Source organism: Anolis sagrei, chromosome 1, assembly GCF_037176765.1.
Source record: "Anolis sagrei isolate rAnoSag1 chromosome 1, rAnoSag1.mat, whole genome shotgun sequence".
NCBI classification, from domain to species: Eukaryota; Metazoa; Chordata; class Lepidosauria; order Squamata; family Dactyloidae; genus Anolis; species Anolis sagrei.
In genome coordinates this window covers 305,035,027-305,062,363 of record NC_090021.1, presented here as the reverse complement: position 1 = coordinate 305,062,363, position 27,337 = coordinate 305,035,027, and the positions used below count along the sequence as shown (strand labels likewise).

At 40.4% G+C, this 27,337-nt stretch overlaps 1 protein-coding gene across 1 annotated transcript; it reads left to right on the top strand.

Moving 5' to 3' along the window:
- The first annotated feature begins 668 nt into the window (after positions 1-668).
- Positions 669-23,131, top strand: TMED10 (transmembrane p24 trafficking protein 10). Its single transcript, XM_060758349.2, has 5 exons — positions 669-952; positions 7,858-7,978; positions 16,366-16,439; positions 21,009-21,135; positions 22,744-23,131. Exons 1-5 carry the CDS (start codon positions 758-760, stop codon positions 22,863-22,865), a joined length of 639 nt encoding a protein of 212 aa, XP_060614332.1. The 5' UTR covers positions 669-757; the 3' UTR covers positions 22,866-23,131.
- The last annotated feature ends 4,206 nt before the right edge of the window (positions 23,132-27,337 follow it).

Sequence of the window (27,337 nt, the reverse complement as noted above, 5' to 3'; positions counted from 1 at the left end):
GCCGGCAAGACTGAAGACCACAGGTCAGAGGTCTGGGGACAGCATGAATGAGCTCCCTGTCAGCTCCAGCTCCCCATGCAGGGACATGAAAAAAGCCTCCCACAAGGATGGTAACACATCAAATATCCAGGGCATCCCCTGAGCAACGTCCTTGCAGACGGCCAATTCTCTCACACCAGAAGTGACCTGCAGTTTCTCAACTAGCTCCTGACATGGAAAAAAAACATAAAACATTAATGTTCACACAAATGAACAGATTATGTTTTTTTTCCTGAGAAAACATGTTGGCATATGGTAGTGTTCCTACATTTTTGAACTTTTAGTTGATTTCCCCTCCATTCCAGTATTAGTGTCCTGTCCATTGCAACAGGTAAGTCATCAGATTGTTTAATCATGAGTTGTTCCTAATGCACAGGGTTGCTTATGGATTTCAGTGGCTTCCCTGTGTAGTCTGACATAGGTGGGCTTTTTTGTTTGTTTAGGGGCCCGCCCGTAGTCAAGCGAGGTCCTCAGACTGGAGGAGGCCCCTCATCCTCATCCTCCTGCTCCCCGCCCCCCCCCCCCCCCCCCCCCCGGGGCGGGGTGCCCGCGCGCTCGGGGGCTGCTTTGAATCCAGGCTTCCGGCTGCTTCCGCCAGGCAAAGCGCGCGGGCGCGTCACGTGACCGGCGCCGGGTTGGGAGGGGGGCGGGCGGAGGCAGAGATCTCGGCCTAGTTTCCGCCGAGCCATCCTCCACTTTCTCCTCCTCCTCCGCCGCCATGCTGCTGCCGGCCTCGCTCGCCCTGGCCCTCTTGGTCCTGCTGCCCAGCCCCGCCCGGCCCCTCTCCTTCCACTTGCCCGGCAAGGCCCGCAAATGCCTGCGGGAGGAGATCCACCGGGACACGCTGGTCACCGGCGAGTACGAGGTCGCCTCCCCGCCGGGCTCTTCCAGCGGGCCTTCCGCCAACCTCAAGGTGCGGAGAGAAAGAGAGACCATGGGGCGGGAGGGAGAGAGGGAAGAAAGGAAGGAGAGAGGCCTCTCTTTGGTTGAGGGCTCAGGCGGTTGGGCCTCGGAGGGCGTGTGGAGGCCTCTCGGCCCCGAAGACACCACGCCGTGCCTTCTTCCCAGGCCCTTCCCCTTTCCTTTGGGACACGTCAGCCAATCCTTTGCCTCTTCTAGCGGGTGAAAGGCGGGAGGAGGACAGAGGCCCAGCTCTGTATTGGAGTGCCTGCGTGTGTGTGAGAGAGGGAGAATGGTTGTTTAGTATATGTGTATGCCTCCTCTCTTTCCCTGCAACAGGTTTTCCACTTGTTCAGATGTTCCCGACAGGAAACTTTCAGGGCCCTTCCACACAGTCATGTAAGCCAGAATATCAAGGCAGAAGATCCCACAACATCTGCTTTGAACTGGGTTCTTGTAGGTTTTTTCGGGCTATAGGGCCATGTTCTAGAGGCATTTCTCCTGACGTTTCGCCTGCATCTATGGCAAGCATCCTCAGAGGTAGTGAGGTGAACTGGTGCTTTGAACTGGAATATTGAACACATTACCTGCTTTGAACACTGTGGACTCAGATAAACCAGTTCAAAGCACCAGTTCACCTCACTACCTCTGAGGATGCTTGCCATAGATGCAGGCGAAACGTCAGGAGAAATGCCTCTAGAACATGGCCCTATAGCCCGAAAAAACCTACAGGTAATGTGGGATTTTATTTATTTATTTATTTAAAAGTTTTATATGCCAACCTTCTCACCTCTCTTGAGGGACTCAGACCGGTTTCCAACCATAATATCACATACAGTCAATAAAACATCATAATTCATATTACAATAAAACATTAAAACAGCAATTGCATTTAGCTGTGTGGAAGGGGCCTCAGTCCCCTTTTATCATCTATATAAATAAAAATGTAATGTTCATTTGTGGGATTAACATTACTCAAAAACTTGGGCAAATTGACACCAAATTTGGACACAATACACCTATGAGGCCAACAAGTAACCATCGCTCATAGAAACACTGAAAAACGCAGCAGAAGAGACTGAAAAAGCCAAAATATAAAATATATATTACAACGCATGCACATAACCACATTGTTCCACTGACATTAAGTCCAGTCGTGTCCAACTCTGCGGGTTGGTGCTCATCTCCATTTCTAAGCCAAAGAGCCAGCGTTGTCCATCGATACCTCCATGGCCGGCATGACTGCATGTAGCACCATTACTTTCCCGTCAGAGAGGTACCTGTTGATCTACTCACATTTGCATGTTTTCGAATTGCTAGGGGCTGACAGCGGGAGCGCATGCCACTCTCCGGATTCGAACCTGCGACCTTTCAATCAGCAAGTTTAGTAGCTCAGCTGTTTAACCCACTGCGCCACTGTGGGCTCCAACATAACTACATGTGTATTTACGCACAACCACACAAATATATACACACAAATATACACATGCAAAACACATACACAGACTGGGCGACCTTTCAGTCAGCAAGTTTAGTAGCTCAGCTTTGAGTTGGGTTATCTGAGTTCACACTCAGATAAACTACATTTCTTTTCCTTTCATTTGCATATTAATATTTAAATATAGTAATTAAAAGCAAATAAAAAGACAGACTTATTGTAACACTGTTTTACTGTATTTGAAAAACAGCTTTGTGAGTGCAGTATGCAATTTAAGTTTTAAAGATTGCCAGTTGCTTGAGATAATAATTACAAAAGTTTATTTATATTCCGCCCTATCTCCCCAACATGAGAGTTCAGTTAATTGAGTTCGGGTTAATTGAGTTCGGGTTAATTGAGCATCTACTGTATTATCATCAATATGATTTCTACTACTATTATTACTATTGCCATAACTGCACATGGTGCTTTGCAAGAAAAAGAACAAGAAAAAATCACTTTCTTGCCCTCAGGCTTATAATCTAAGGACATGACACACAAGGAAAGAGGATTGCAGTAGTGGAGGAGATTAATTAAATAATAGTAGTGTGTGGGGAACTTCTGGCAGTCCTACTTTGTGCACCACATAGTTCAACTTGTCCCACATTGCATCATTCACAAGGTGTGTGTTCCCTTACTAAGCAGCACCCAATAATGTGTTCTGGTGTTCCAGCATTAAGTAAGATGTATTCAGTCACTATGGACATGGAAGAAGTCCTTCAGATTGGTCTCTGCATTATTAATTTATTATTTCTAATGTTTAGATTGGTCCTAATTGTTTAAGAAGAGGATTCCCCACTCATGAAATCTTTGAGTATCACACAGTATGGCTACAGCATGGGGGAGGAGGGAGCAGCTGTTTGCGATACAACAGTTAGAGTGACGTGTAGCTGTTGGAATAATGTTGTGCAACAAAGCCTTCTTAGGTTAAACTAAGTCGTTCTTAGGTTAAATTATTTGAACTTGCTGGGATTTATGCTGGAGTAGCCCTGCACATGTTTGTATTTTAGATTTTACCTGAGTAGTCTTTCGCCTAGATTTTGACCAAGTATGACAAGCCTAAATACTAGGGGCCAGAATGCATAATGTATATTTTTATTGTGCACATAATACTACAGAAGGACATAATTTGAGGAGCAAGATAACAAGACAAATTGTGTTGCTCATTTTTCTTGATAGGATGGCATGGCTGTGTAGAGTCACAGAGCTTGGTTATTTTGATTTCTAGTTAGTAGTTGTGGGTTTTCCAGGTAGGTCAGCAAAGGAGAAGAGACTGGTAGGTGCTCTATGCAAGGAAATAGCATCATAGAATTGGAAGAGACCTCATGGGCCATCCAGTCCAACCCCCTGCTGAGAAGCATCAGAAAGGTTTGCTCTGTTATGTCATCAGTAGATGTGACATACTAGTATTGATCTTTACTAACTTTTGTAAATAGCATGTTGGGTACTTCATATCTGTTTGCTTTCATAGTAACAATGAAATGGAGACTAGAAACATGGTGACTGGTTCTCCCTAGTGAATATCTGGGCTAAGAGATTTGAATTGTGATGTTCTATGTATAAATGGAACCAAGCCTTCCGTTAAGGGGTCGGGATCCTTACAGTACAAGTAGCAAGTTGTTTTCTAGTTGAACACTGACATTTGTGGAGCCACTTCCATTTGGGGTACATTACTGTCACATTAAGTGCCTTTTCCCTTTCTAACAGTCCCCTTGGAATTTCTTCCTAAAGCAAAAAGAGATTCAAATTGAGCAAATGATGAGTTGGGAATTGGTTTCATACAATCATGTAATTAGAAAAGCTCTCTGGACCACTGTTTCTCAAATTGTGCTCCTCCAGGTGTTAAGTCAGCTTACCAGCTGTTAAGAATTGTGGAAGCTAAAACATCTGGAGGATCACAGTTTGAGAAAATTTGCTCTGGACCATTGGCTCCAATCGCCTGCTCTGTGCAGGATCTCGAGCAGATAGCTTTCCAGGCTACTTTGAAGGCATCCAGAAAGGAGATTCCATCACCTCTCTAGGCAATTGATTGCAGTGCTGAACTGCTCTTACTGTCAAGAAGTTCCTTCTAGCATTCAATCCAAATGTATTATAGGATAACTTCAAACTATAAGACTTGGTCATGCACTCTAAGATAGCAGAAAACGGGCCTGCTTCCTTTGTTGAAATATTTAAAGAGTGGAATAATATATTTATTTATTTCGGACGCTTCTACCCCGCCCTTCTCAACCCCATAGGGGGGACTCAGGGCGGCTTACAACCGGCACAATTCGATGCCAACAATTCAACAGATAAAATACATAACAGCAATAACCACAATAGTTAAAACATTCAATTAATACAATAACAACTAAAAAGCCAATATAGTGGCCAACGTTCACCAAGTTCTAAAATCCGTAAGTCCATTCAGCATTACCATAGTCCTTTCCAAATTCTGGTTGTCATTACCTTGTCAGTCTGCCAGATTACCCAAAGGCCTGGTCCCATATCCGTGTTTTCAGCTTCCTTTTGAAGGAGAGGAGGGATGTTGATGACCTAATTTCCCCGGGGAGTGAATTCCACAGGCGAGGGGCCACCACTGAGAAGGCCCTGTCTCTCGTCCCTACCAGCCTCACTTGTGATAGAGGCGGGGCCGAGAGCAGGGCCTCCCCAGAAGATCTTAAACTCCGAGGTGGGTCATAGAAGGAGATACATTCAGACAGGTACGCTGGGCCAGAGCCGTATAATGTTTTCTCTTCACCAAGTTGAACATAACCGGTTCCTTTAACATCTCATATGAAGAACAAAACATTCTCATTGCCCTTCTCTGAACTCACTCCAATTCATCTATATCTTTCTTAAAATGAGGTGCCCAGAATCTCCAGGCTCATGATTTTCTGTTTAAATCAATTTTTCATCTGCAGTGGATCATATAATTAGTTTAAGTTCTTAAGCTGTAATTTTAAAGGTAGAAAGAATGAAAGGTTAAGTACACATGTTTTTGCCTATGTACCCTGTACATAGTCTTTAATATTCTGTTTATTTTAGAAAGTAGAAACCTTTAGTACCATCTACCTCAGGCATGGGCAAACTTCAGCCCTCCAGGTGTTTTGGATTTCAACTCCCACAATTCCTAACAGCCTACTGTTGACAATCTAAAGTTGATGAAAAACTGATTTGTAACCCTTTTGGTACTAATGTTGAAGAGTGGTCCCTGGTCAAAAAATAGGTTGGGAACCACTGGTGTAAAGCAGCCATCCTCAGAATAAATCTTGCCAAGAATCCCCTGTAGTAAGGTTGTTATAAGTTGGAGTTGAGGAGCCCCCGGTGGCGCAATGGGTTATACCCTTGTGCTGGCAGGATGGCTGACCAAAAGGTCGGCGGTTCAAATCTGGGGAACAGGGTGAGCTCCTATCTGTTAGCTCCAGCTTCATGTGGGGACACGAGAGAAGCCTCCCAACAGGATGGTAAAACATCCTGGTGTCCCCTGGGCAATGTCCTTGCAGACGGCCAATTCTCTCACACCAGAGTCGACTTGCAGTTTCTCAAGTCACTCCTTACACGAAAAAACAAAACAAAAACCTGTAAACATTTCTGAATAGTTTGTATTATATTATTGCTGCCTAGCCATTCTGGATTGTTTTGTCTGACTCTGAAACCCTATACAGGTTTGGGTCTTGCTTATCTGAAGTGCTTGGAACCAGAGGGTTTTTTTGGATTTTGGATTTTTAAAGATTTGTAATACCTATACTTGCATATACATAATGAGAAATAGGGGGATCCGGTGTAGGCGCTTGTCCAGCATCCAATGAGTTTTCCTTCATGGAGCCTGATTTGGGTTGGGAGGGGAGAGAGAAGATGAGGTAGATTCAACTTACACAATGCCACTGTGAGATACAGATGTCCCAGACACATTTGTGGCCTTTTACCAAAATAGCATCCCCACTCCTGCCCCATTTGTTTCCTTCTTTCTTAGGCTTCTTCCACACAGCTGAATAAATCCCACATTATTTGCTTTGAACTGGAATATATGGCAATGTGGACTCAGATAACCCAGATCAAAGCAGATACTGTGAGGTTTTCTTCCTTGATATTCTGGATTATATGGCTGTGTGGAAGGGCCATAAGACTGCATTTGACTGTGGATCAATAAAGTTTTAGCTTCATTGCAAATCATGTGTTAGGTTTTCATGTCCTCCAGAAGGTCACGAAGGTGCAACAGGGTACACTGTATTAGAAATATGTGTTGCTATCATGTCTTTAATTGTTTTTTAATACCAGGTGGACAGCCAGGTTATTTGTTTTGCAAGGGCACACGTGTTCACCTGATATAAAAATTCCAAGATTGTTTTCCAACAGCAATACACACAGGCATTTTCATTGTCTGGTTTAGGGTTTCTACTTATTAGTGATGACACAATACTTAATTTTTTTCAGAGAAAGAAAATACAGTTAACTTTTATGTTCCGGAAGAATGTATCTAGTGTGCCAATTGACTGCGCAGAGGAGGTTTTTTAATAGATATCTTCCCACTGAATCAGTGATATGTGGGTGTTTATTGTTCAAAGTAGCAGCCTGGCAGGCAGATCTATGAATGTGAACATGATGATGTTACTGTGCATAATGTAGAGCACTGTGGCACATCATTCAAGCTGGGTGCACCCCCGCTAGTGTGTAGGCTGCCTTTTAAGCTGTTTGCCCTACATGGACTTAGTTTGATGGGCAACGTGCCTGGCTGTGTGTAGGCAACTATCATCTGGTGCCAGAAGAAGGGAAAAGTAGACATGGACCAATATACTTATGGGAAGGAATTAGTGTAGCATCTGAATGAGAACCGTTTCAGTGCATGATTTATGTATGTGTGTTTTTTTTTTCTCTTCAAATCATCTATTGACTTTTGTTAATTCCATGAATTTCAAAGATTTTCTTAGGAAAGGAATACCCAAAGATAGTTTTGCTAGTTCCTTCCTCTGAAATACCAAGACCTGATGTTCGTTGGTCTTCTCCCATCCAAGTACTAACCAGGGCTGACTCTGCTTAGCTTCCCAGAACAGATAGGATCTGGTGCCATTAGGGGCCAGATTTGAGAATATTCTTATCTGTTCACTGTATTTAGCAATACCTGAATTGACTTTTAATAAGCTTTCAGAAGTCATTTTAAAGCTTTTGTAATTGTGTTCATTTTTACAATTATTGCTTGGTAATGTAATCTATAACTCAGTCTTTTTAGTGAACTGGTTCTCTTTTATGTATTTTGAGAGAGGCTATCTCCCAGTTTCACTAAATTATTCAGATAATGAATCTAAGGAAGTATAATTTATTTTGATAACCTAATTCACCAATAATAAAATCATGATGACAATAATTTCTTCAGATATGAAGAGAGCAAGTTAAACCCAGATAGCTCTCATAGGACTTGTTTATAAACATGATTTTCTCTCATTTTCTTCATTTTTCTACAGATTACTGACTCATCTGGGCACATTCTCTATTCCAAGGAGGATGCTGTTAAAGGCAAATTTGCTTTCACCACAGAAGACTATGATATGTTTGAGGCCTGCTTTGAGAGCAAACTCCCTGTAGGTGAGTGTGAGCAACCCTTTGGGATACCTTTTGCATGTTTTCCCCTTCTTTTCATTCCCTCTATGTGCAGTACATTTTAAAAAATAACTTTTCTTTGGCAAACAGGAATGTCTTCCAATTGGGTTGTTGTAGGTTTTTTGGGCTATTTGGCCATGTTCTATAGCCCGAAAAATCTACAACAACCCAGTGATTCCAGCCATACCCAAAGGTATGAAAACATTGTCTTCCAATTCTTTACTGAAACAAAAATTAAGAATTGTCAGTTGCTAAAATTACTGATGAAGCCAATATTTTATTTATTTATTTATTTACAGTATTTATATACTGCTTTTCTCCCTCTGGGGACGGGGACTCTAAGCGGCTTACAAAAAATAATGGCAAAATTGCATAATAAGCCAATAAATAATTACTTCCCAGAAGTTCTTGAGTTTGAATGAGAATTCAGAAAAGTCTGGAGAAATATGCAGTTTAAAATTTGGAATGAAACTTGAGAAAGAATAGGCTAACGAAAAGGGAATTATGGCTGCGTCCTAACTCTCATGAGTCATTACAAGTAAGAGTCCTCTTCTGGCTCCCACATCAGACAGATGTGCACTCCTTAGTGTTTAAGCATAGAGTCCCAGAGTTCTCAGATCTTACCATCACATATCTAAAACTGGCAGGATGTGGAACTGCTTTCAACCTGTTCACAACTGGAAAACATAAATTGATAAGGAAAGTACTTTAGTTTTACAATCAACTCCAGTTTCTTCCTATATGTGCAAGTAGAATACCACAGTGTTTATACTGATCGTGCTGTACATGTGGCATCTTTTTCTTTTTCTTTTTTTCTTTTTTTTTTTTTTGCAGTCTGTCTATTACATCAGAACTGGGACTAATGTTTGTTCTCCCCATTCCCATTCATAGTTTGTTCCTCTGATAAAGCAGTGGAGAAAATGGAAAATCTGTCTTTTTATAAATCCATAGCTAACATTTTGGTGGTAGAGGCATGTCATGGTTGCAATGTCGTTTTGCACTACAAGATGAAGAGGAAGTGTGCAAGACGTCGATTATGAACCTAGATCTTGGGTACAGTTGCCTAACAAGTCATAGAGCTTACATTTCCTTTAGGAGTGACGCATTTGCCTCTTCTTTTTTTCTGGTGTCTGTGCTTTATGTGTTGAAGTTCAGGGCAAATAGTTTATATACCTTTGGGTATTTTCTTACTGCTTCTGATCATAAATCGGCATAGAATCATAGAGTTGGAAGAGACCTCATGGGCCATCCAGTCCAACCCCCTGCCAAGAAGCAGGAAAATCTCATTCAAACCACCCCCAACAAATGGCCATCCAGCCTCTGTTTAAAAGCCTCCAAAGAAGGAGCCTCCACCACACTCCGAGGCAAAGAGTTCCACTGCTGAACAGCTCTCACAGTTAGGAAGTTCTTCCTAATGTTCAGGTGGAATCTCCTTTCCTGTAGTTTGAAGCCATTATTCCATGTCCTAGTCTCTAGGGCAGCAGAAAACAAGCTTACTCCCTCCTCCCTATGACTTCCGCTCACATATTGTCTCCTCTCAGCCTTCTCTTCTTCAGGCTAAACATTCCCAGCTCTTTAAGCCACTTCTCATAGGGCTTGTTCTCCAGAACCATGATCATTTTAGTTGCCCTCCTCTGGACATATTCCAGCTTGTCAACAACTCCCTTAAGTTTCAGTGCCCAGAATTGGACACACTATTCCAGGTGTGGTCTGACTAAGGTTGAATAGAGGGTATTCATCTTACAGAAGTTTTAATGTGACCTAAGGCTTTGCTTCTCACTATCCTGCTAGAAATCCCAGATCATGTGCCTCCTGTTTTATTAGCCCATAACGTTAAGTGAGAGAATCATAAGAAGTTTTATATGTCTCAATGTGTCTTCCATTTCTCCAATTAATACTGCTAATAATGCAATACACTAAATAGTGACAAAATTAAAAATAGATCCTATCAATCATCAGTATAAGCAATCAAAGCAGCTAGTGTTGGTTCCCCTCCATGGCTTCAGCTATAATAATTTTTTACATCTATATGAGTGTGGAACTAGTAACATGAGATGCACATTTAAAAAACATTAAAGTATTTACCAGTGTCCTGTCATGGTATTTAGCACAGTGTCCTGTTGTGGAATGTTTTGTACATATAAATGCCATTAAGTAAATAATCATAAAGTTTTTTGCTCGAGTTCTTGGTAGCATCAGCTGTCCTTGATGTGATTATCACTGACGATTTTGGATGCTGTAGCAATCATAGATGCAGGGTTATATTCCCCTGAGAAGTGAAAGTCAGTGTAACAGACAAGTTGGCCGTTGGGTCTCTGAACAACTGAGTTTTCTTATGCAATTAGCCACAAAAATGGGGAAGAGGAAGCGAAAGGAACAGCTTTTTGCGCAGAGAGTTTAGCAGAGGGAAGAGCTGATTTGCAAGACTTGAGGAGATCCTTGTAATAAGTGGTTTATTGCTATCACAAAACTCTTGCCTTGCGCCACTCACTTTGCTCTTTGACTTCAGGTCATTGCCTACGCAATTCTCTGCAGGTATTCTTGCTGTTCTTGTCACAAACTGAAGCATGGAAGGAAGAGATAATGTGTTTTGTTTGATGAAATTTTAACTCATTTGTCTTAAATGTAGCCCCATGTCCTTCAGTCCAGATTGTCTGGCAAAGCTCTCTATAGGATAAAAAATCCCATGATTTTCTTCTTTAATAGCAAGCAAATGTTCAAAGCCACATTATTTCACACTCAAATTCCTGATTCACCCTCTGGTTTATATCTTACTTGAAATTGCAATAGACACGTACTGTTGTCACTGAGACAATAAGCAGTAATTATTATGTAGCCATCAAGATATGGGGAGATTTTAGTGAGATCTTTGGAGAGTTGGGTGTGCTTTAGACTTGATAGTTGGTCTTCTAGAACCATCTGCTCCTGTGTATGTGTGTGTGAGAGAGAGAAAGTCCAGATTCCAGGCAAGCACAGAAACTGGTGTTCAGAAGTTTATTCATTTGGGGTAGTTTTATGGCCAAATAAAAAATGGTTAGCTTATAGCATGTCCATACTGTGGAGGGGAAAGTCGTGCCTCAACACTGGGCTACATCTTTGACATGTAGTCCATAGCCAAGAGAAAAGAGTGGTTGTTCCAGTTGGTGTTTCCCATTCTTGATCTTTTCATTCCTCCGGGAAACTCCAGATTGGTGTCACTTTTTGAAGATGTTCAGTATGAAATTGGTAAGAGACACCCAACATTTCATCCATTCTTTCTTGATAAAGATGCCTAATGGAATGGAGGAAACCAAATAGTGGGAGTGCCTGCTGATGGGTGTCATTTCCCAAAGTTGTACGGAGCACTTTTAGAAACCAGCAAAAATGCTCCTATCCTACAGACAAGTGAAGGGTAGATGTTTGCGAGCAGGGGCATGTGCTGTCAGGCACTGCCATTTGAAGGCAGTCATAGCTTTTGATGAGCAGTGCCCAGTGTTCCACTTACCCACTCTTTCTGGTTTTCTCTTTAGGATTGGAAAGACCTGTATATATAGTGTAGCTGTAGCATATGCTTATCATGATGTGTATATTTGTTATTTGGTCTTAGTCTTGTGGGTCAAAGGAACAAATTTAGAAGTGGATGCTGCATGATCTGCAGTTTTGGCCATTTTGATGTCAATGGCATATTAATTTTAGATTGATTATGTGCAGGATTTGTGTCAGAAATATTGTGCAAACTATCTGTCCTGTAAAGCGCCTTTTCTAGTTTTAAAGTAGATATATTGCAATTGTGGTAAATATCTTGTTGAGGCAAGAACATTGTAGTGCGTAGAGTGTTCTCCCTTTAAAGTGGAAAAGACCCATTGTGAGTTTTTATTTTTGTTTACTTATATATAGTTTTATTGTGAATCTGGTTGTTTTTAACTTTATGCAATTAGATATAGAATCATAGAAGTAGAGCGGGATATGTTTCTAGTTCACAATATGAATTTCTGTGGGTTCAGTCTTTTGATGTCCTTTTGGATAATTCATGATTGATACTTATCTATCAGGTGTTGAAAATCTATATTGTTTTCCATATGATTTCCACTATTATGTTTGCTGTGAGTTTAGCCTCATAACTGACCAAATGTTGGGTTGTTGTGAGTTTTCCAGGCTGTATGGACATATTCCAGAAGCATCACGAACCATTACGAAGTTTAAGATCATCTGGAGAGGCCCTGCTCTCAATCCCACCGCCATCGCAAATGCAATTGGTGGGGATGAGGGACAGGGCCTTCTCAGTGGTGGCCCTCCATCTGTGGAACTCTCTTCCCAGGGACATCAGATTGGCCACCTCCCTCTTGTCTTTTAGAAGGATACTCAAGACTTGGCAATGGGACCAAGCATTTAACCATTGAATAGCAGCAAGTGAGAAGAAGACTTAAGCAACTCGTGACAATGTATTGACCCGGACTTGGATTTGGATTTTAATTGGCGTGTTTTAATTAACAGTTTTTAATGTCTTTTAATGTACTTGTTGAATGTTTTTATGATGGTGATGGCATTGAGTGGTGCTTGTTGTGAGGCCACTCTCGCCTGACGTTTTGCCCACGTCTATTGCAGCCATTCTCAGAAGTTGTGAGGTCTGTTGGAAACTAGGCAAGTGGGGTTTATATCTCTGTGGAGCATCCAGACATGGGACATTCCACAGATATTTCCCATGATTCCAACCGTAAAAGCCTTCGACAACACATTGACAAAATGTTTTTTTCTGATAAATGTCTGCCATCTTAGCCCAGAGACCCAAAGCTGCTGCTATTTGCTGCTATTTAATATTTACATTTATTCTGAAGTTATGCAACTGCTCATTCAGAGCAAAACATATACGAATAAAATATATTGCCGTTATGAAAAATGCTTGTAATATTTTGTGCTAATAGAAGTAGTTCATCCTATCCCATGAAGAATGCAATTTCTCTCCCTACCCATTCCATGTCTTTCTTTTGCAGTGCTTTGCTGCCACCTATCTGTGAAGTGGGCCTAAAATAAATATTTCCAGGTTAAGGGGGAAAGGGTTAGTGTTCATTACATAAAGCCAGAGTTCATTATATAAAGACTTCTCATGTGGTTGTTCTTGACAGATAAAGGGGTGGATCAGAGGGAATAAGGAGATCCCCTTTCTCCTCCCTCCCCAAGTACATTTGTCTGCTGGTTGTATTCCATCATACCAGGATGTGGATTTTTGTTGCTTTTACATACCTTGTAATCTCTGATTTATAGCACACACTAGCATAGAGGTTTTTGGTAAGATTTACTTAGAAGAGGCTTGCCAAGCTGAGTGAGTGTGGCTTTTCCAGGACATCCAGTGGCTTCTGTGGACGAGCAGAGATTTGAATGCTGGTATCCTTGAGCAGAGCTTCTTAAACCAGCCTCATAATGGAGCAGGAAAGGGAAATGTGTGGAATGACAAAATGAGGGTGGCGGGGGGGACGGGACCCTACATGCCTCTCCAGGCATTTCTCCCCCCCCCCCAATCCACATCTTGGGGCCCTTCAGCTATGTGGAAGGGGCCCTAATATTTCTGCAGAGCTTGGCTTGGAATAGGGTGGGCCCTCCATATCCACAAGTTCAACCATCTGCAGCTTGAATGAATATATCTCTCTCCAAAAAGCAAACCCCAACCTTGTCCTTTTGTATATGGGACACCACTTTACTACACCATTTATTTGGAACTTAGACATGCACTCATTGTTATTGCTGTGGTACAGTTGGCTCTCCACATTCATGGATTCAGTCATCCAATATTTTTTAAAACTTTGATTTGTATACCTATTTTATATACTTGTGGTCTTATAGAAAGGGCTCATGAATTGAAAAAAGTTTTAAGAAGTCCTGTCCTAGAGTCCTAGCCCAAGATTCAAACCACTACGCCTCCCTGGCTGTCAGGAGATCAACATATACAACTGTTTTTCTTTTTTATGGCAACCTACGTACTCATTTATTCCCCCTCCCCCTCCAAAATAAGTCAGAGCTGTACTGCTAATGGTTTAGCTTTTCCATAAAAGAGGTGGAACCCTGAAGGGTTCTTTGCAGGGTGAAGTGAGTATGTTGGTTAGCTGTCTAGCCTCCTACCCATATTATTTTTAGCAGGGGGAAAATCTCATCTTACAATGCAAAACAAGCTATATGCAGACACCTAGACTTTTGCAAACTCCAATAATCCTGCACTGTCAATTGCATGAGGGTATGTCAGGGAAAATGTTTATCTTTTTAAAAAATTGCTGAAGTTGGCAAGTACATTCCCCAATATATTAATAAATAAACAAAAATGAAAACCAAAGTACCTTGTGCCCATCTTCGGGTGGTTTGGCCCACGACATGGATGAAAATTGACCCCACACATTTCACATTTGTCCACCTTGGATCCTTTTTACTAAATAGAAGCCAAATTTGCATTTTTGTGCAGTTTACCCCCACAGTGGGTGCATTATCTATGATTTTCATTTGTAAAAATTAGAATAACTAATGTTCTGATAGAATAGGTCTCCTACTGTATCTTTTTATTATATCCTACTCTTGTTTAAGTTAACTCCTAACCTCACCAATGGGTCTAACAACAATAATTTATTTATTTGTAGAACACCCTATCTCCCCCAAGGGATTCAGGGGTAAATTTCTTGATTTGGGACCCCCAGCGGGCAATGTGGACTGCCAAAATGCTACCTAAAACCATAACTAAGCCAATGGACAGAAATCAATGTATAGTTTTGAAAAATGAGATCCTTTATGTTCACCAGTAAAGGAACCCCCGAGATCTATTCAGAATATGGGTGGACATGGCTTATTCCCCCAAAGTCCCCTAGCCCTCCAATTGTTCAAGAATTTGCATGATTTTTAAAACCACACAATAAGAGACCCACACAAAAATGTGCAGAACCACCCACATCAGTTACCACCAGTCATAGAGATTTCACCACTTCAAAATATGTATGTGTTGGAGTCCCTTTTGAAATGTTGACAGGGGAAAAAAAGATATTTTATATGTTGGGCAATATGGCCCACAAGGGACCTTGGGAGAATTTCCTCCCAGTCTCCATGATGTTGCCAACACCTAATTTAGAAGGTGAATTGCTGGTTCTGGAGACTTCCAAGAGAAACAGTTTACTTTTTAAAAACTTGCTATTTCTGTGCCATAAAGCTTCCATTTGACATATTTACCTTTTTATGAGTCTCCTCTTAAAATCAGATTAATAATGTTAAAAAGTGAAAGGTATCAACACAGCTCATCTGGAATTGAAGTAATAAATAAAAATATGTTGACATAACCTTAGGGTACAAAACGTTCCTAAAAGACCATAGCTCTTTTCTCTTCTGAAAGTCGAAGACTAGAGAACCAACCTACCTCCAAAAAAGGCAACCTATTAATTTTCTTGCCCAAAATGATGTATATAGCCATATCCATGCATATGTGGCATTGGGAGACAAGAGTTTTAGTAGCTTTTATTCTAACATAAGTACTGTATATAATAGTAGTAAGCCCCATTAGACTCAATGGGACCTGCTTCCGAGTAAACTTGCATAAAATCTCTCTCTAACTTATATTTCAAAGATTTTTTCAGGAAAGAGCCTACCAACTCTATAATTTCATCCTTCTTGATAGTTCCTGGGATTGGTTGCTAATATCTGGCATAACCAATCAGACAAATCCAAAAACAAGTCAGCTGAAATTAAACCTCATAGTTACACCCACTAAGCCAGTCTGGCTGCTTGAGAAATATGTATACATGTCCCAGGTTAATTGCAATCAGAGGCCGCGAAGAAAGAATCTGAATGAGGGGGAAATAGACTGGAGGAAGGGGGAAAATTTTGGTAGCAATGTGACTGTCGTACTCCAAATGATCCTGTATTTATCTAGGTGACCTGCAGTCCTAGAAGCATGATTTCTGATTATTTTTATTTGTTCAGTCCAATATACAACTTTGGGTTTGTTTATATGTTTGTTTATTAAATTTATATTTCACCATTTCCCAAAGACAGGACCTAAAAACAGCTATACTAGCTTTTTCATTTAGCTAGGGATAGCTATTTAGCTCCCTCCAACTTGTCTGGCTCTATGTTCTGTGTGTTTCCTTATTATGAAGAGGAGGAACAAAGCTCAGAAAGCTGGAGTGCCTTGTGTTCTGCATGCTTCATGTGCTTACTTGCAGTTTGATCTCATTACTTTTGGAAGTTCTTCATCCTATATGCAGATTATTTCTGTAATTTTAGGCATAAAGGAGCTGCTGCATTTGCTATTCATAGGCTTCTATGAGAACAGAGCTGCAAATCCCTCCTGAATGGGATGGAGGGGAGTAGGAATTTCCTGGCAGCCTGAGCATTGCATACAATGAATCCTTTCATTCCATTTCCAGGAACAGGGCGGATGCCAGACCAGCTCGTGACCTTGACTATGAAGCATGGAGTAGAAGCAAAGAACTACGAGGAGGTACAGCACTGCCTTTGCTGTTTGTGGCTCTAATTCTCTTCCTGTCGCCCGTGATGTTGTGTGTGGCCTTATGGCTCACGGTGTGATTTTGCTTTTCCTAGCCAATTTAATAGCCTGCCTGCTTCATAGAGTAGACTTCTCTCTTAGTGGGGTTATTAAATTTGGCTGAATTCATTGTGGTGAGGAGGTGGGAAGAATCTCTTGCTTGGCAGTGAGTTTACTAGCTGTGACAAATCCAAAAGGCCTATGCATTTTATGTTAGAACATTTTATATTAAAATAGCCTGTGTGCCTACTTAAATAGTGAATCGTGTATTTAAAGACATGGCTGCAAATGTTAGGCAATTTTTAAAACATTAGACTCCAAGTATGGGAAGATTCCTTTGTCACAACTCTACGAAGCATCTGACATAAAATCTAATTTAATCAAGGTTGCATTAGTTGTTACCATGGGGTAAATCCAATTTTAATTCCAACAAGAGTAGACCTGCCATACACACTCGTATAGAAGTCAACCTCACGTATAAGTTGAAGCCAGGTTTTAGGGCCTAAATTTTGGGTTTCGGTATGAGCTGTGAATACGAGCTATTGGAGGTAAAAGTTGAGGTTTGACACGGGACTTCTTGGATCCATTTCATGGTGAAACAAAAATACTTTCACCACAGGCCCTTGGCCACTACCATTTCCCTAAGCAGGCACTCAAAAATGGAGCAGGGAGATGAAAGGCTAGATCTTTGTCCATCCCAGGAAAACCTAAAAGAAACACTGACGACCCCCCCCCCCCCTTTACTTTGTCTACTGTATTGCCACATCTGGCAACATATTTTTGAATGCATGGACAAGAAAATAGTGATGTTAGTGATTGCTCTTTTGCATTACGCTGCCATGGAAGGGGAGCAGATGGAGATGGTGTTTCTTTTGGGATAGGCTCTTCCTGGACAGACTGTTAAGTCACACTAACAGACTTGTTAGAGTACACATTATGTTAAGGCAGTGGTTTTCAACATGTGGATCCCCAGGTGTTTTGGCTTATAACTCCCAGACATGCCAGCCAGTTTACCAGCTGTTAGGATTTCTAGGAGTTGAAGGCCAAGAGATCTGGGGACCCACAGGTTGAGAACTATTGTGTTAAGGCGTGAGGGCAAAGTGGAGCTACTGGCTGATATCTGGAGGAGTTCTGCAGATCTTTTTAGATTACCATTTGTGCAAAAGGTATTTCCACATTCACAATATTTTTTCTTTTTCCTTGTAGAATATTTACCTTTTTGTTTCTTCATCTTATTTTTAAAACTATCAGATTTTGGTTGATTAAAGTTAGGGTAGATTGCTTTCTTGAACCTACTCCTAACCTTTAGAACTAAAATGCAGGGGGTCTTACTAAAAAGGCTGATTAACCCTGTTATCACCATTATTTATAATGTAGTATTATCTGTGTACATCACGCTTTACATGAGTGATTGGTCTACAGTTGTTAATTTGCTAGTTTCCTGTCCCTTAGTCTTCTTGTTGCCCCATGCTTTCGAGTAGTTTCCAACCGACTGTGCCTGCCCCCTTTTTCTCTCCCTCTATGCCCCCTGTTGGGATGGAGGGGTGGGGTGTCCTTCCATCATTCAAGGATGCTATTATGTTCACAACTGCTGAGCTTTCATTGTCCCCTTGTGGCCTTGCAGCACAGACTGATTGTTGCAACACTGTCCTTTGTGCTATTATATTATGAGTTCTGTTCAACGCGTCCTACACTATGCAAGACCTATTGTGTTCAGTCATGCTCTCCCACTAAATGCGTTGAGAAATGTTCTTTAAACCAACTTACAGTTTGAAGCTGGAGGTTCTGAATCTGAATGACTACTGTTCCTCAAATAATTCTGTTCCTCTCATGTGGTTTTTCTGGTCTGTTACACTTATTCTGTGAGTGATAGACTAATATATATTTATTTTGTTAAGGACTATTAAAATGTTAACTGAAGTAAATAATCAGAAACCATCAAGTTTTCTCTAAATTGAAAAGTGAATACAATACATTCATGGGTATGGTTCACAAGTGAAGAGAAAAAAATATTCATCCCATACATTATGTTTGTTGTAGCTGACAAAGGAGAGAAGTAGAGAAATGTTGCCCTTCTCCTTATGGTGTTGCTGTATACAACTCAGGACAAGGTATCTCCTATTCTGGGATAACTGGTATACAGCTTGGAAGAATAAATGCTAAAACTCCACAATAAAATCCTATTTAACTTTATTCAGAAGTAAGTTCCATTATATTGAGTCATTCTTATCACTATTTTGGAAATAAAGTCCTACCTAACCCAAGGCCTGCCATCAATTGTCAATTTTCAAAACAGGATTCACTTCTTACTTCTGACAAGTGTGGCAAAAATCTGTCACACCTCCCTCTTCAGTACAGTTGTTACTGCTTTGAGTTCTTTTATTTGTTTTCTTTCTCACAAGCTGTCCTAAAATAACAAGTTTGTGTAAGTTGCTTGAACTGATGATAAGTATTTTCCTTCTGAGTGCTAAAAACTTATTACCCAAGTTATTGTAATAAAATGATGTGGGTGTTTAGCTAGGGCAAACACTTAATTTACCTGAGAATTAGCCCAGTTGAACTCAGTGGAATCTCCGAGTTAGAGATTTAAAAGATTGTGCTCTTCATCTATAAGATCGCTTTCTTTGTTGGAATAAGAGCTTTGGTGGACTTTAACTATATAAACTCATTTCAGTCTTAAAACCAAGAACTGTTCTGTTTCCTTGTCTTTTAATGATGATATGGATGTGTGTAAGAACAAATATGTGCACTAAAAAGGATGTTCTTAAAGCATTTGTTGTCCTTTTAATTATGAACACATTCTTGATTAATTTAATCTAATTAATTGATTCAGTAGTGTACACACAAGTTAAGAGACTTCAAAAGAAACTATCTTTGGCATACATCAGACAGTTACGCCAAGCTTGTCAAGATACTGCAGTTTACAGCAGTAGACGGGTCATCCTGCTGAGACCAGCCACAGTGAGGTGATGACCGCACTCTTGTGTACAGCTGTAGTGGTTCTCAACCTGTGGGTCCCCAGATGTTTTGGCCTTCAACTCCCAGAAATCCTAACAGTTATAGGCTAAAACTCCTGGGGACCCACAGGTTGAGAACCATTGAGCTAGAGCTTCATACCTCAGAAAATAGGAGGAAAGACTTGCTTGGTTATGGACAAGAACATGTTTCCTGTTGTTGAAAATACTTCAAACTATTAGAAGTGCAGCAAGTACTTGATGTTTGCATTTAAAGATTTTTGTGGGGTGGATTTAAAATAGGATTTCCGAGAATTCTGCAAAGTCAAGAAAAGGGCTGTATGCATTTAATGTTTAATGTTTTCCTAGTCATGTGTTCCTTATTTTGTGATGTGATCTCAGCCAAATGGAAATCACTTTAAAATATCCAGTAGAATTCTGCTTCGTGTCAAAATGAGAGCTTTGGCCCATTTACGTTGTACAATCCATTTAGACTGAAGGGAAATTATCAGCGTCATTTTTTTTCAGCTGATGTCACACAGCCAAATCAGATTAGCTTGGTAGTACTATGGCATCATGACCTTCCTGGTATGATCTTGATTGGTTAGACCACATTCTGAAGGGGGAAGTTTAAGATGGCAACTGAAGCATTCTCATTTCCAAACATTTTGGGCTCCTGCAAAATTCTCCCTCTGAAAATAGTCAAAATAAGAAGGGGAAAAGGTCCTTACTTACACATTTTTAAAAGTCCTGTGTTATTTTAATACAACTACCAGTACTTACATTGTTTTATAATAATGTTAAAATATACAAATCAGAAAGAATATGAGAGGGCTGTGTAATGCAGTAGTAGAATAGTGTTGTACATAGGGGAACCCAGCCAATGAAAAAGGCTATCTAATATCAATGACAAGCTAGTCAGTGGAAAAAATAAGCTGATTTTAGAGTCAGGGCTCTGCCCTTTAGTGTTGGGCGCACAGTCTTGTTTTTCAGTCATGCCAAACCTAAAAAATGAGATGAATTCAAAAATCTTTAGGCCAGTGGTTCTCAACCTGTGGGTCCCCAGGTGTTTTGGCCTACAACTCCCAGAAATCCATACCAGTTTACCAGGTATTAGAATTTCTGGAGGGTGAAGGCCAAAACACCTGGGGATCTACAGGTTGAGAACCACTGCTTTAAGCAAAGGGAGGAATATTTATCTTTGGAAGGGTGGTCAGTAATTCTATTAGCCACAGTATTTATATGCTCATTACCTAAGTGCTGAAAAGTTCTCCAATAAAAGAAATGTTTTAATGGGAATAAGGCTTAGAGTGCCTCCTTGTGGCAAGGCTTTCACTAGTTTGATCATAGACCCATAGAAGACTCTTAATAGTGAAAACTTTTAATATTTCAACCCAAACCTACATTAGTCACACATTTCTATTATATGTGTGTGTGTGTGTATCTGTAGCTAATGTCATATATGCACATTGTGTTTTATGTTATATACCAGTATGTGTGAAAGGTAAAGGCAATTCATGACCTTTCAACTTTGGTATCTTAATTTGACCTACATTTCTTCCTTGATCAGATTGCTAAAGTTGAGAAGTTGAAGCCATTGGAGCTGGAGCTGCGAAGACTAGAAGATCTTTCAGAATCTATTGTCAATGACTTTGCCTATATGAAGAAGCGAGAGGAAGAGATGCGAGATACAAATGGTAAGTATATGTGTACGTCTAACATATGTTGTTATGTGGCATACTTGGGTGATATCAGCATAGTTGGCTGATAATTTAAATCAGGCTGTCCAGTCCACCACATCATTATAGCCGATTCCTCATGGCTGAGTATGATTGCCTTCTGGATCTGTGTGGTCTATCACAATGACATAGATTTCCAGATGAAAGGTGGTTCCAAGAGGTCCACCTATGTATAGATGAATTATCAACTTGTAAAGTTGCTGTAAAGATTTAAAAAGATTCCACCACCATAAATAAGGTATTATGAAATGATTTGGTGCTGTGTTGCTGATGAAGAAGTGGTGGTCAACATTTGACCAACCATATATTGTTGGCCTGCAATTCCCGTTATCTTTTGCCATTGTCTATCCTAACCAAGGCTCATGGGCATTACAGATAAACAACTTCTGGAGGGCCTTTCTCCAGTAAGCCTTTTACCACCTATCTGCTGTAGATGAGTTAATCCTTTCTGTGCACTCTCATATTAATCTCGCTATTTTCATTTTATCCACACAATTCATGTTCATGTTGACTTCTTAAGAGTGTGTACATTTTGTGTTTTAGATAATATAGGTGGAATAGTCTTAAATTAAATAACTATTAATTTTTTTCATGTCAGAGGCGACTTGAGAAACTGCAAGTCGCTTCTGGTGTGTGAGAGAATTGGCCATCTACAAGGACGTTGCCCACGGAATGCCCAGATTGTTGATGTTTTTAGCATCTTTGTCGGAGACTTCTGTCATGTCCCCACATGGGGAGCTGGAGTGACAGAGGGAGCTCAGCCCGCTCTCGTCGGATTCCAACTGCTGACCTATCGGTCAGCAGTCCTGCTGACACAAGGGTTTAACCTTTTGCACCACCAAGGACTCCCACTTTGATATTAAAGTAATCTTTGTAGAGTGTGACACACAGACACACACTGCTTTCAGAAAGCTTTCAGAATACCTGAGCGAGGCAGCTGAAATATGAAAATGTCACCATGGAGAAATTTTACACAATATTTAAAATATATTCTGCCCTGTTTCCAAGGGTCCAAGTAAATGTTCAAAACATCATAGACTCTGATCACTGGAGTCCTTTTTGACACTGCTTGCATCATTTTTAAGTGAGCATGTGTTAATACCATTTGTGAGTCCTTTTTAGATTCACCTTTATGTGAAGCACTCAGAGAATTGTGTTACCTTTGCATCCAATCATTTTGGTGCTTATTTTCATGTCAGTGCTTTAGGCGAAGAGATATTACATAATAATAACAATAATATTATACTATACTGTTTGTGAGATTGAAGTCATTAAAGGTTTATGAGACTGATATTGATTGCAGTTTGTTTTGTTCTGCAGCTATTGTTGCATTTTACTGATCTTAAAGGGGAGAGGGGGTTATGATGTTTATGTTAGTTGTTATTGCTTTGTGTTTTGTCTTCCACTTTTTGTGTTTTGCGTGTTTGCACCTTGAGTGCTTATGAGATGCCCCGAGTCCCTCCGGTAGATGGTGGCGGGGTATACATAAATTTGTTGTTGTTGTTGTTAGGGTTGTAGGGTACCATGGTATCTTTTTGAGTAATAGACTTTCTTTCTTTGTTTCAGAGTCTACCAACATTCGAGTATTATACTTCAGCATTTTCTCCATGTTCTGCCTCATTGGATTGGCTACCTGGCAGGTCTTCTATCTGCGTCATTTCTTCAAAGCCAAGAAGCTTATTGAATAGCAAGAGGAGCATTTTTTTTTAATTTTTAAATTGAAACCCCAACAGGACAAAACAGAGATCTGGCAATGTTTGTTTATAGCTAACTTGGAGTTAGCATGCCAAACAGAACTTTTTCTGCATTTGGCTCCCAAAGGGAGGGAAGATAACGTTGGCATAGGAAAAAAAGTGAGGAGTCTCCTGAACTATTTTTGGATAATGTTGGGAGGGACTGCAGTTGTGATTTGAGGGGGACTCTTGAACAGAGATGAAATAAAACTGCAGTTGGATTTTGCGCTGTCTTTTTCCTCTCCTTTACAGATAAGGTTAGGTGACCTCTTTTTTGTATATCAAGAAACTGACTATCATGCCAGTTGAAAACATAGTTTGTGAAACTTGAAACAGTCTGCTTGTTGCTGTTCTGCATTTTGTGAAGGAATGGCACAAATGTGCTTGACACCAGTTCTTCCAGAAGCAGGCCTTGTCGCAAAATAATTAGTAGCTATACCTTAAGAGTAGGAAACATGACCTTTCGTAGTTATCTATCAAAATGTTCACTGTTTCTATTGGTGAAATCATAAAAGATTTAAGGAAATTAAAGAGATCATATGACACAAGTTAAAAAAGATGAGCTGTTGAGCAGGCTTTAAATCACAAGAAGCAATTGCCAGATGCATAATTGAAATGCACACTCAGGTTAATTCCTCTGTGAGGAATATTCTTGTCTTCTCTCCTTCACTCCAATCCACCATCAACGTAAAGCTCTGTGATCTGCCAAAGATAAAAGTAAAATGGCTACCTGGTTGATACCAGACCTGCATTGCAACATAACTTAAGTTATATCCATGTACTTCTAGCCGTACATTTACATGGACACTATTGTGTGATTACCTAATGGCAGTGACATGAGCCAATGTGAGGTATTTAGATCAACTCTAGTTGTGTGTTGATTTCATAATAATGTAAAATGGTTTAATGCATATTAAATATTTACAGTTACAACACAACAGAAGTATGCAGAAGTTCTCTCTTTCCACACCTCCCTATCTCTGTCCCTATCCCCCAGCCCCTATCTACAGTTGTATCTGTCTGTAAAAATACCATATGAGTACATACACATGACCCTTGAGATACCTTATTTTGAAAGGGGCCGTGGTGCTGCCTCCCAGCTATGAATGATTATGTGGGGATGCAGTGCACTTACAATTTCCTTCAGTCTTTTCTGGCTCGACAAGGAGATTGATTTGTCAGTCATTGCTACCCAATTCTCAACAAGTGGAAGGCTTCTTTGGGGTTTATCTCTTTTACTAGAAGACAAGATTACCATCCAGGCTACAGGAGAGTCTCAAACCAGGAATTGAATAAAGAACTGGACCAGACTTGATCTTTCAAGGAAGGTAAGTTTTCTTAGGCAATGAATGCTCTGGGGGTGGATTGACATTGCCTTCCTCTGAATGGAGCCTACAGCATGTCATGTTTCCTGCAGTCTCCCTTCCAAGTGCTAACAGGAACTGGCACTGTTTAGCTTCCAAGATCAAACAGGATCTAGTTCCTTAGTACTTGGAATGGAATACAAAATGCTGTAGATTCTATTCAGAGGAAAGCAGTAGTAAATCTCCTATGAATAAATGTTGCCAAGAAAACCCTGTGATAGGGTCACGAAAAATAAGAGTGGACTTGAAGACACATAAAACACAAGGAAGCTTTATTCAGCAGGCATATAAGGAAAGATTACAGGCATTACCTTAGAATGTAGGCATCATATGATCTCAGGAGTTTCTCCTGTTGGGTCTAACAACTTGAAAAGACAAATTAATTTGAGCAAAGTACAGGCAGTCCTTACGAACAATATAGGTTCTGTAGGTTTGTTCTTAAGTTGAATTTGTATGTATGTTGGAACAGGTACCTATTTAAAGTGTAGCTTTGGATAGCATAGGGAAGAGTTAACACCCCTGTGGTGTTTGTTTTGTTGTCTGTGCCCCAGTTCAGAAGATTTCACCTCACTTTCTGCCTCTGTGATCATTGGGTTTTGGAAATTTTGGCTTGTGGAAACGAGAATTCAATTTTCCCCATTATGGCTTTTTAAGGAGTGAATTTCCCTTCGGAGAGGTAGATTTCTCTCATTTCCTTTTGTCTCAACCTCTTTCTTAAATATAAGTCTGATCTTGGTAACTCTGGGACTGTCTGTACAATGATGCATCTGATCCAACTAATCCCAGTTCTTAACATATTTATTACAGCCATTTTTTCTGGGCTTGCAGCCATATTTTTAGAAGACAGTAGCCTAACAGAGGAATGCTGATCTGGAGTGGTTGTGACTTTCCGAGAGGTATTCTCTCCAGGACAAAGTAAAGCAGTCTATTCTGAGTCCTACTGACATGCTTTTCCTGTTGTAACACTTACGTTTACTTCCAGACCTGACAGTGGGGGGGCTTCCTGAGAGAGTCACTTGGTGGAGCCTGTATCCTCATATAGAAGAAGAGAGACAGATGTGAAATGAGATACTTTGAGACTGCAAATGGAGAAGGACATTTTTATTGCTTTAATTTTACTACCTTTATTTTCAATTACTTCATGACCATTTGAAAGTGTGGTCTGGTCTTTCTGTCTTCCTAAACTGTCACTCTATAACAGGCACAGGAGTTGTTAGGAATTGTGGGACTTTGGAGGGCCAAAACACCTGGAGGGCCAACGTTTGCCCATGCCTGCTCTATAACAACCCAAGCAAGCACTCAAGATTCAGGCCTATGACTCTAAATTATTTTTTTTATCTTTGCCGGATGAAGAAGCAAATGAGCTTCACAAATAATGTGATTAATTTTGTATAGGATAGTTTGCCTAATAAAAGAACACCGATATGTGTATTTCAGATTTTGTATTCTATTTTATTGGCTACTTTGCATTTTATATGCCTTGTATTTCCTTCATACTGAGTAAAGAACAATACAATAAAAACAGTTCACGCTGCTAGATTAAATACCCTCAGTGCATCTGATTGACAAATTTCTCTTTGACCATTGATTTCATAGGCAGGAGAATGATCAGTGTTTAAACTACTATTATTTATTTATTTCCTATATTTATATCCCGCCCTTCTCCCCCCAAAGGGGGACTCCTCTTCCATTGTAAAAAGCACTGTCCTCAATTTTTTTCTTTCTTTGAGTAAAATAAATTAAAACCTAGTGCAAAAGACAAGTATAGCATAGCAGTACTATTGCTATATACCTGGCTTAGTTTCAGGAAGAGGGTGAACCATGTATTATAGATCATATACCAAGTTGTAAAGTCTTCCTAAGTAGGGAAACCATTTAGCATTTTTATTATCTTTAGAATAAAAAGAACACTACATTCTACCATTATATAAAAAACAACCTGAAAAGCAAAACACAACAGAGAGAAAACAGCAAAAAAGAAAAAAACAATAGAGAAAAAAACAGCAAAAAATTACCCCAAACCTTCTATATGCCACTTAAACCCAGCAAAAAGGTTAATACTACTGCGTGAAGAGAATCCTGCAGACTACCCTCTTCAGAAGGTCTTTGGCGCTCTTAATTCTGGGTACAAAACAGGAATGCCTGGGCTGCATTTGGGTATCACTGAACTAGACATCTGAAGATTTTGTCCAGTGCTTGTTGGTTGATTAGAATATCCATAACTCATTGTTGATGTTTTGGTAAGGAACAGAGGCATCCATAAATCTCTCTCCCAGTTCCTCTCTTTGTTCTGCAACTCAGTAAATCTCCACTTATGAGCACACAGTAATTAATCAGTCCAGTCTCAGTTCAGCAAAGAATGAGTTTTCCCCCTTTATTTATATTTTGCACAAAAACTCAACAGACAGAAGTAGCAGACTTAACATTGCAATGCACAAACATATTGTTTACTTGTCTTGTCGAAGGCTTTCATGGCCGGAATCACTGACTTGTGGTAGGTTTGTCGGGCTGTATGGCCATGTTCTAGAAGCATTCTCTCCTGACGTTTTGCCTGCATCTATGCCAGGCATCCTCAGAGGTTGTGAGGTCTGCATCCTATTCAAGTTGCATACAGAACACATCATGCAACGGGCGGGGCTTGACGAATCCAAGGCTGGAGTTAAAATTGCTGGAAGAACCATATTCTCATATCCATAGAGACATACAACTCTATCACTCCTTTTCACCTACAACTAAGGAGGCTGTTCAGGTCCTAAACCAGTGCTTGGCTGTTGTGACGATCTGGATGGGGGCAAACAAATTGAAATTGCATCCAGACAAGACAGAGGTACTCCTGGTCAGTCGAAAGGCCAAACAGGGTATAGGGTTACAGCCTGTGCTGGATTGGGTTACACTCCCTCTGAAAGCACAGGTTCACAGCTTGGGAGTGATCCTGGAGTCATTGTTGAGCCTGGAACCTTAGGTTTCAGCAGTGACCAGGGGAGCTTTCATACCATTAATATTTGCGCCCGTACCTTGGGAATCCAGACTTGGCCATGGTGGTCCACACTCTTTTTACATCTA

Bases quoted from the DNA above. Each gene is read 5' to 3' on its own strand.
- TMED10 (XM_060758349.2), top strand. From the start codon at position 758: ATGCTGCTGCCGGCCTCGCTCGCCCTGGCCCTCTTGGTCCTGCTGCCC. The intron at 953-7,857 runs GTGCGGAGAGAA...ATTTTTCTACAG, and splicing joins GGCCTTCCGCCAACCTCAAG to ATTACTGACTCATCTGGGCA. The intron at 7,979-16,365 runs GTGAGTGTGAGC...TTCCATTTCCAG, and splicing joins TGAGAGCAAACTCCCTGTAG to GAACAGGGCGGATGCCAGAC.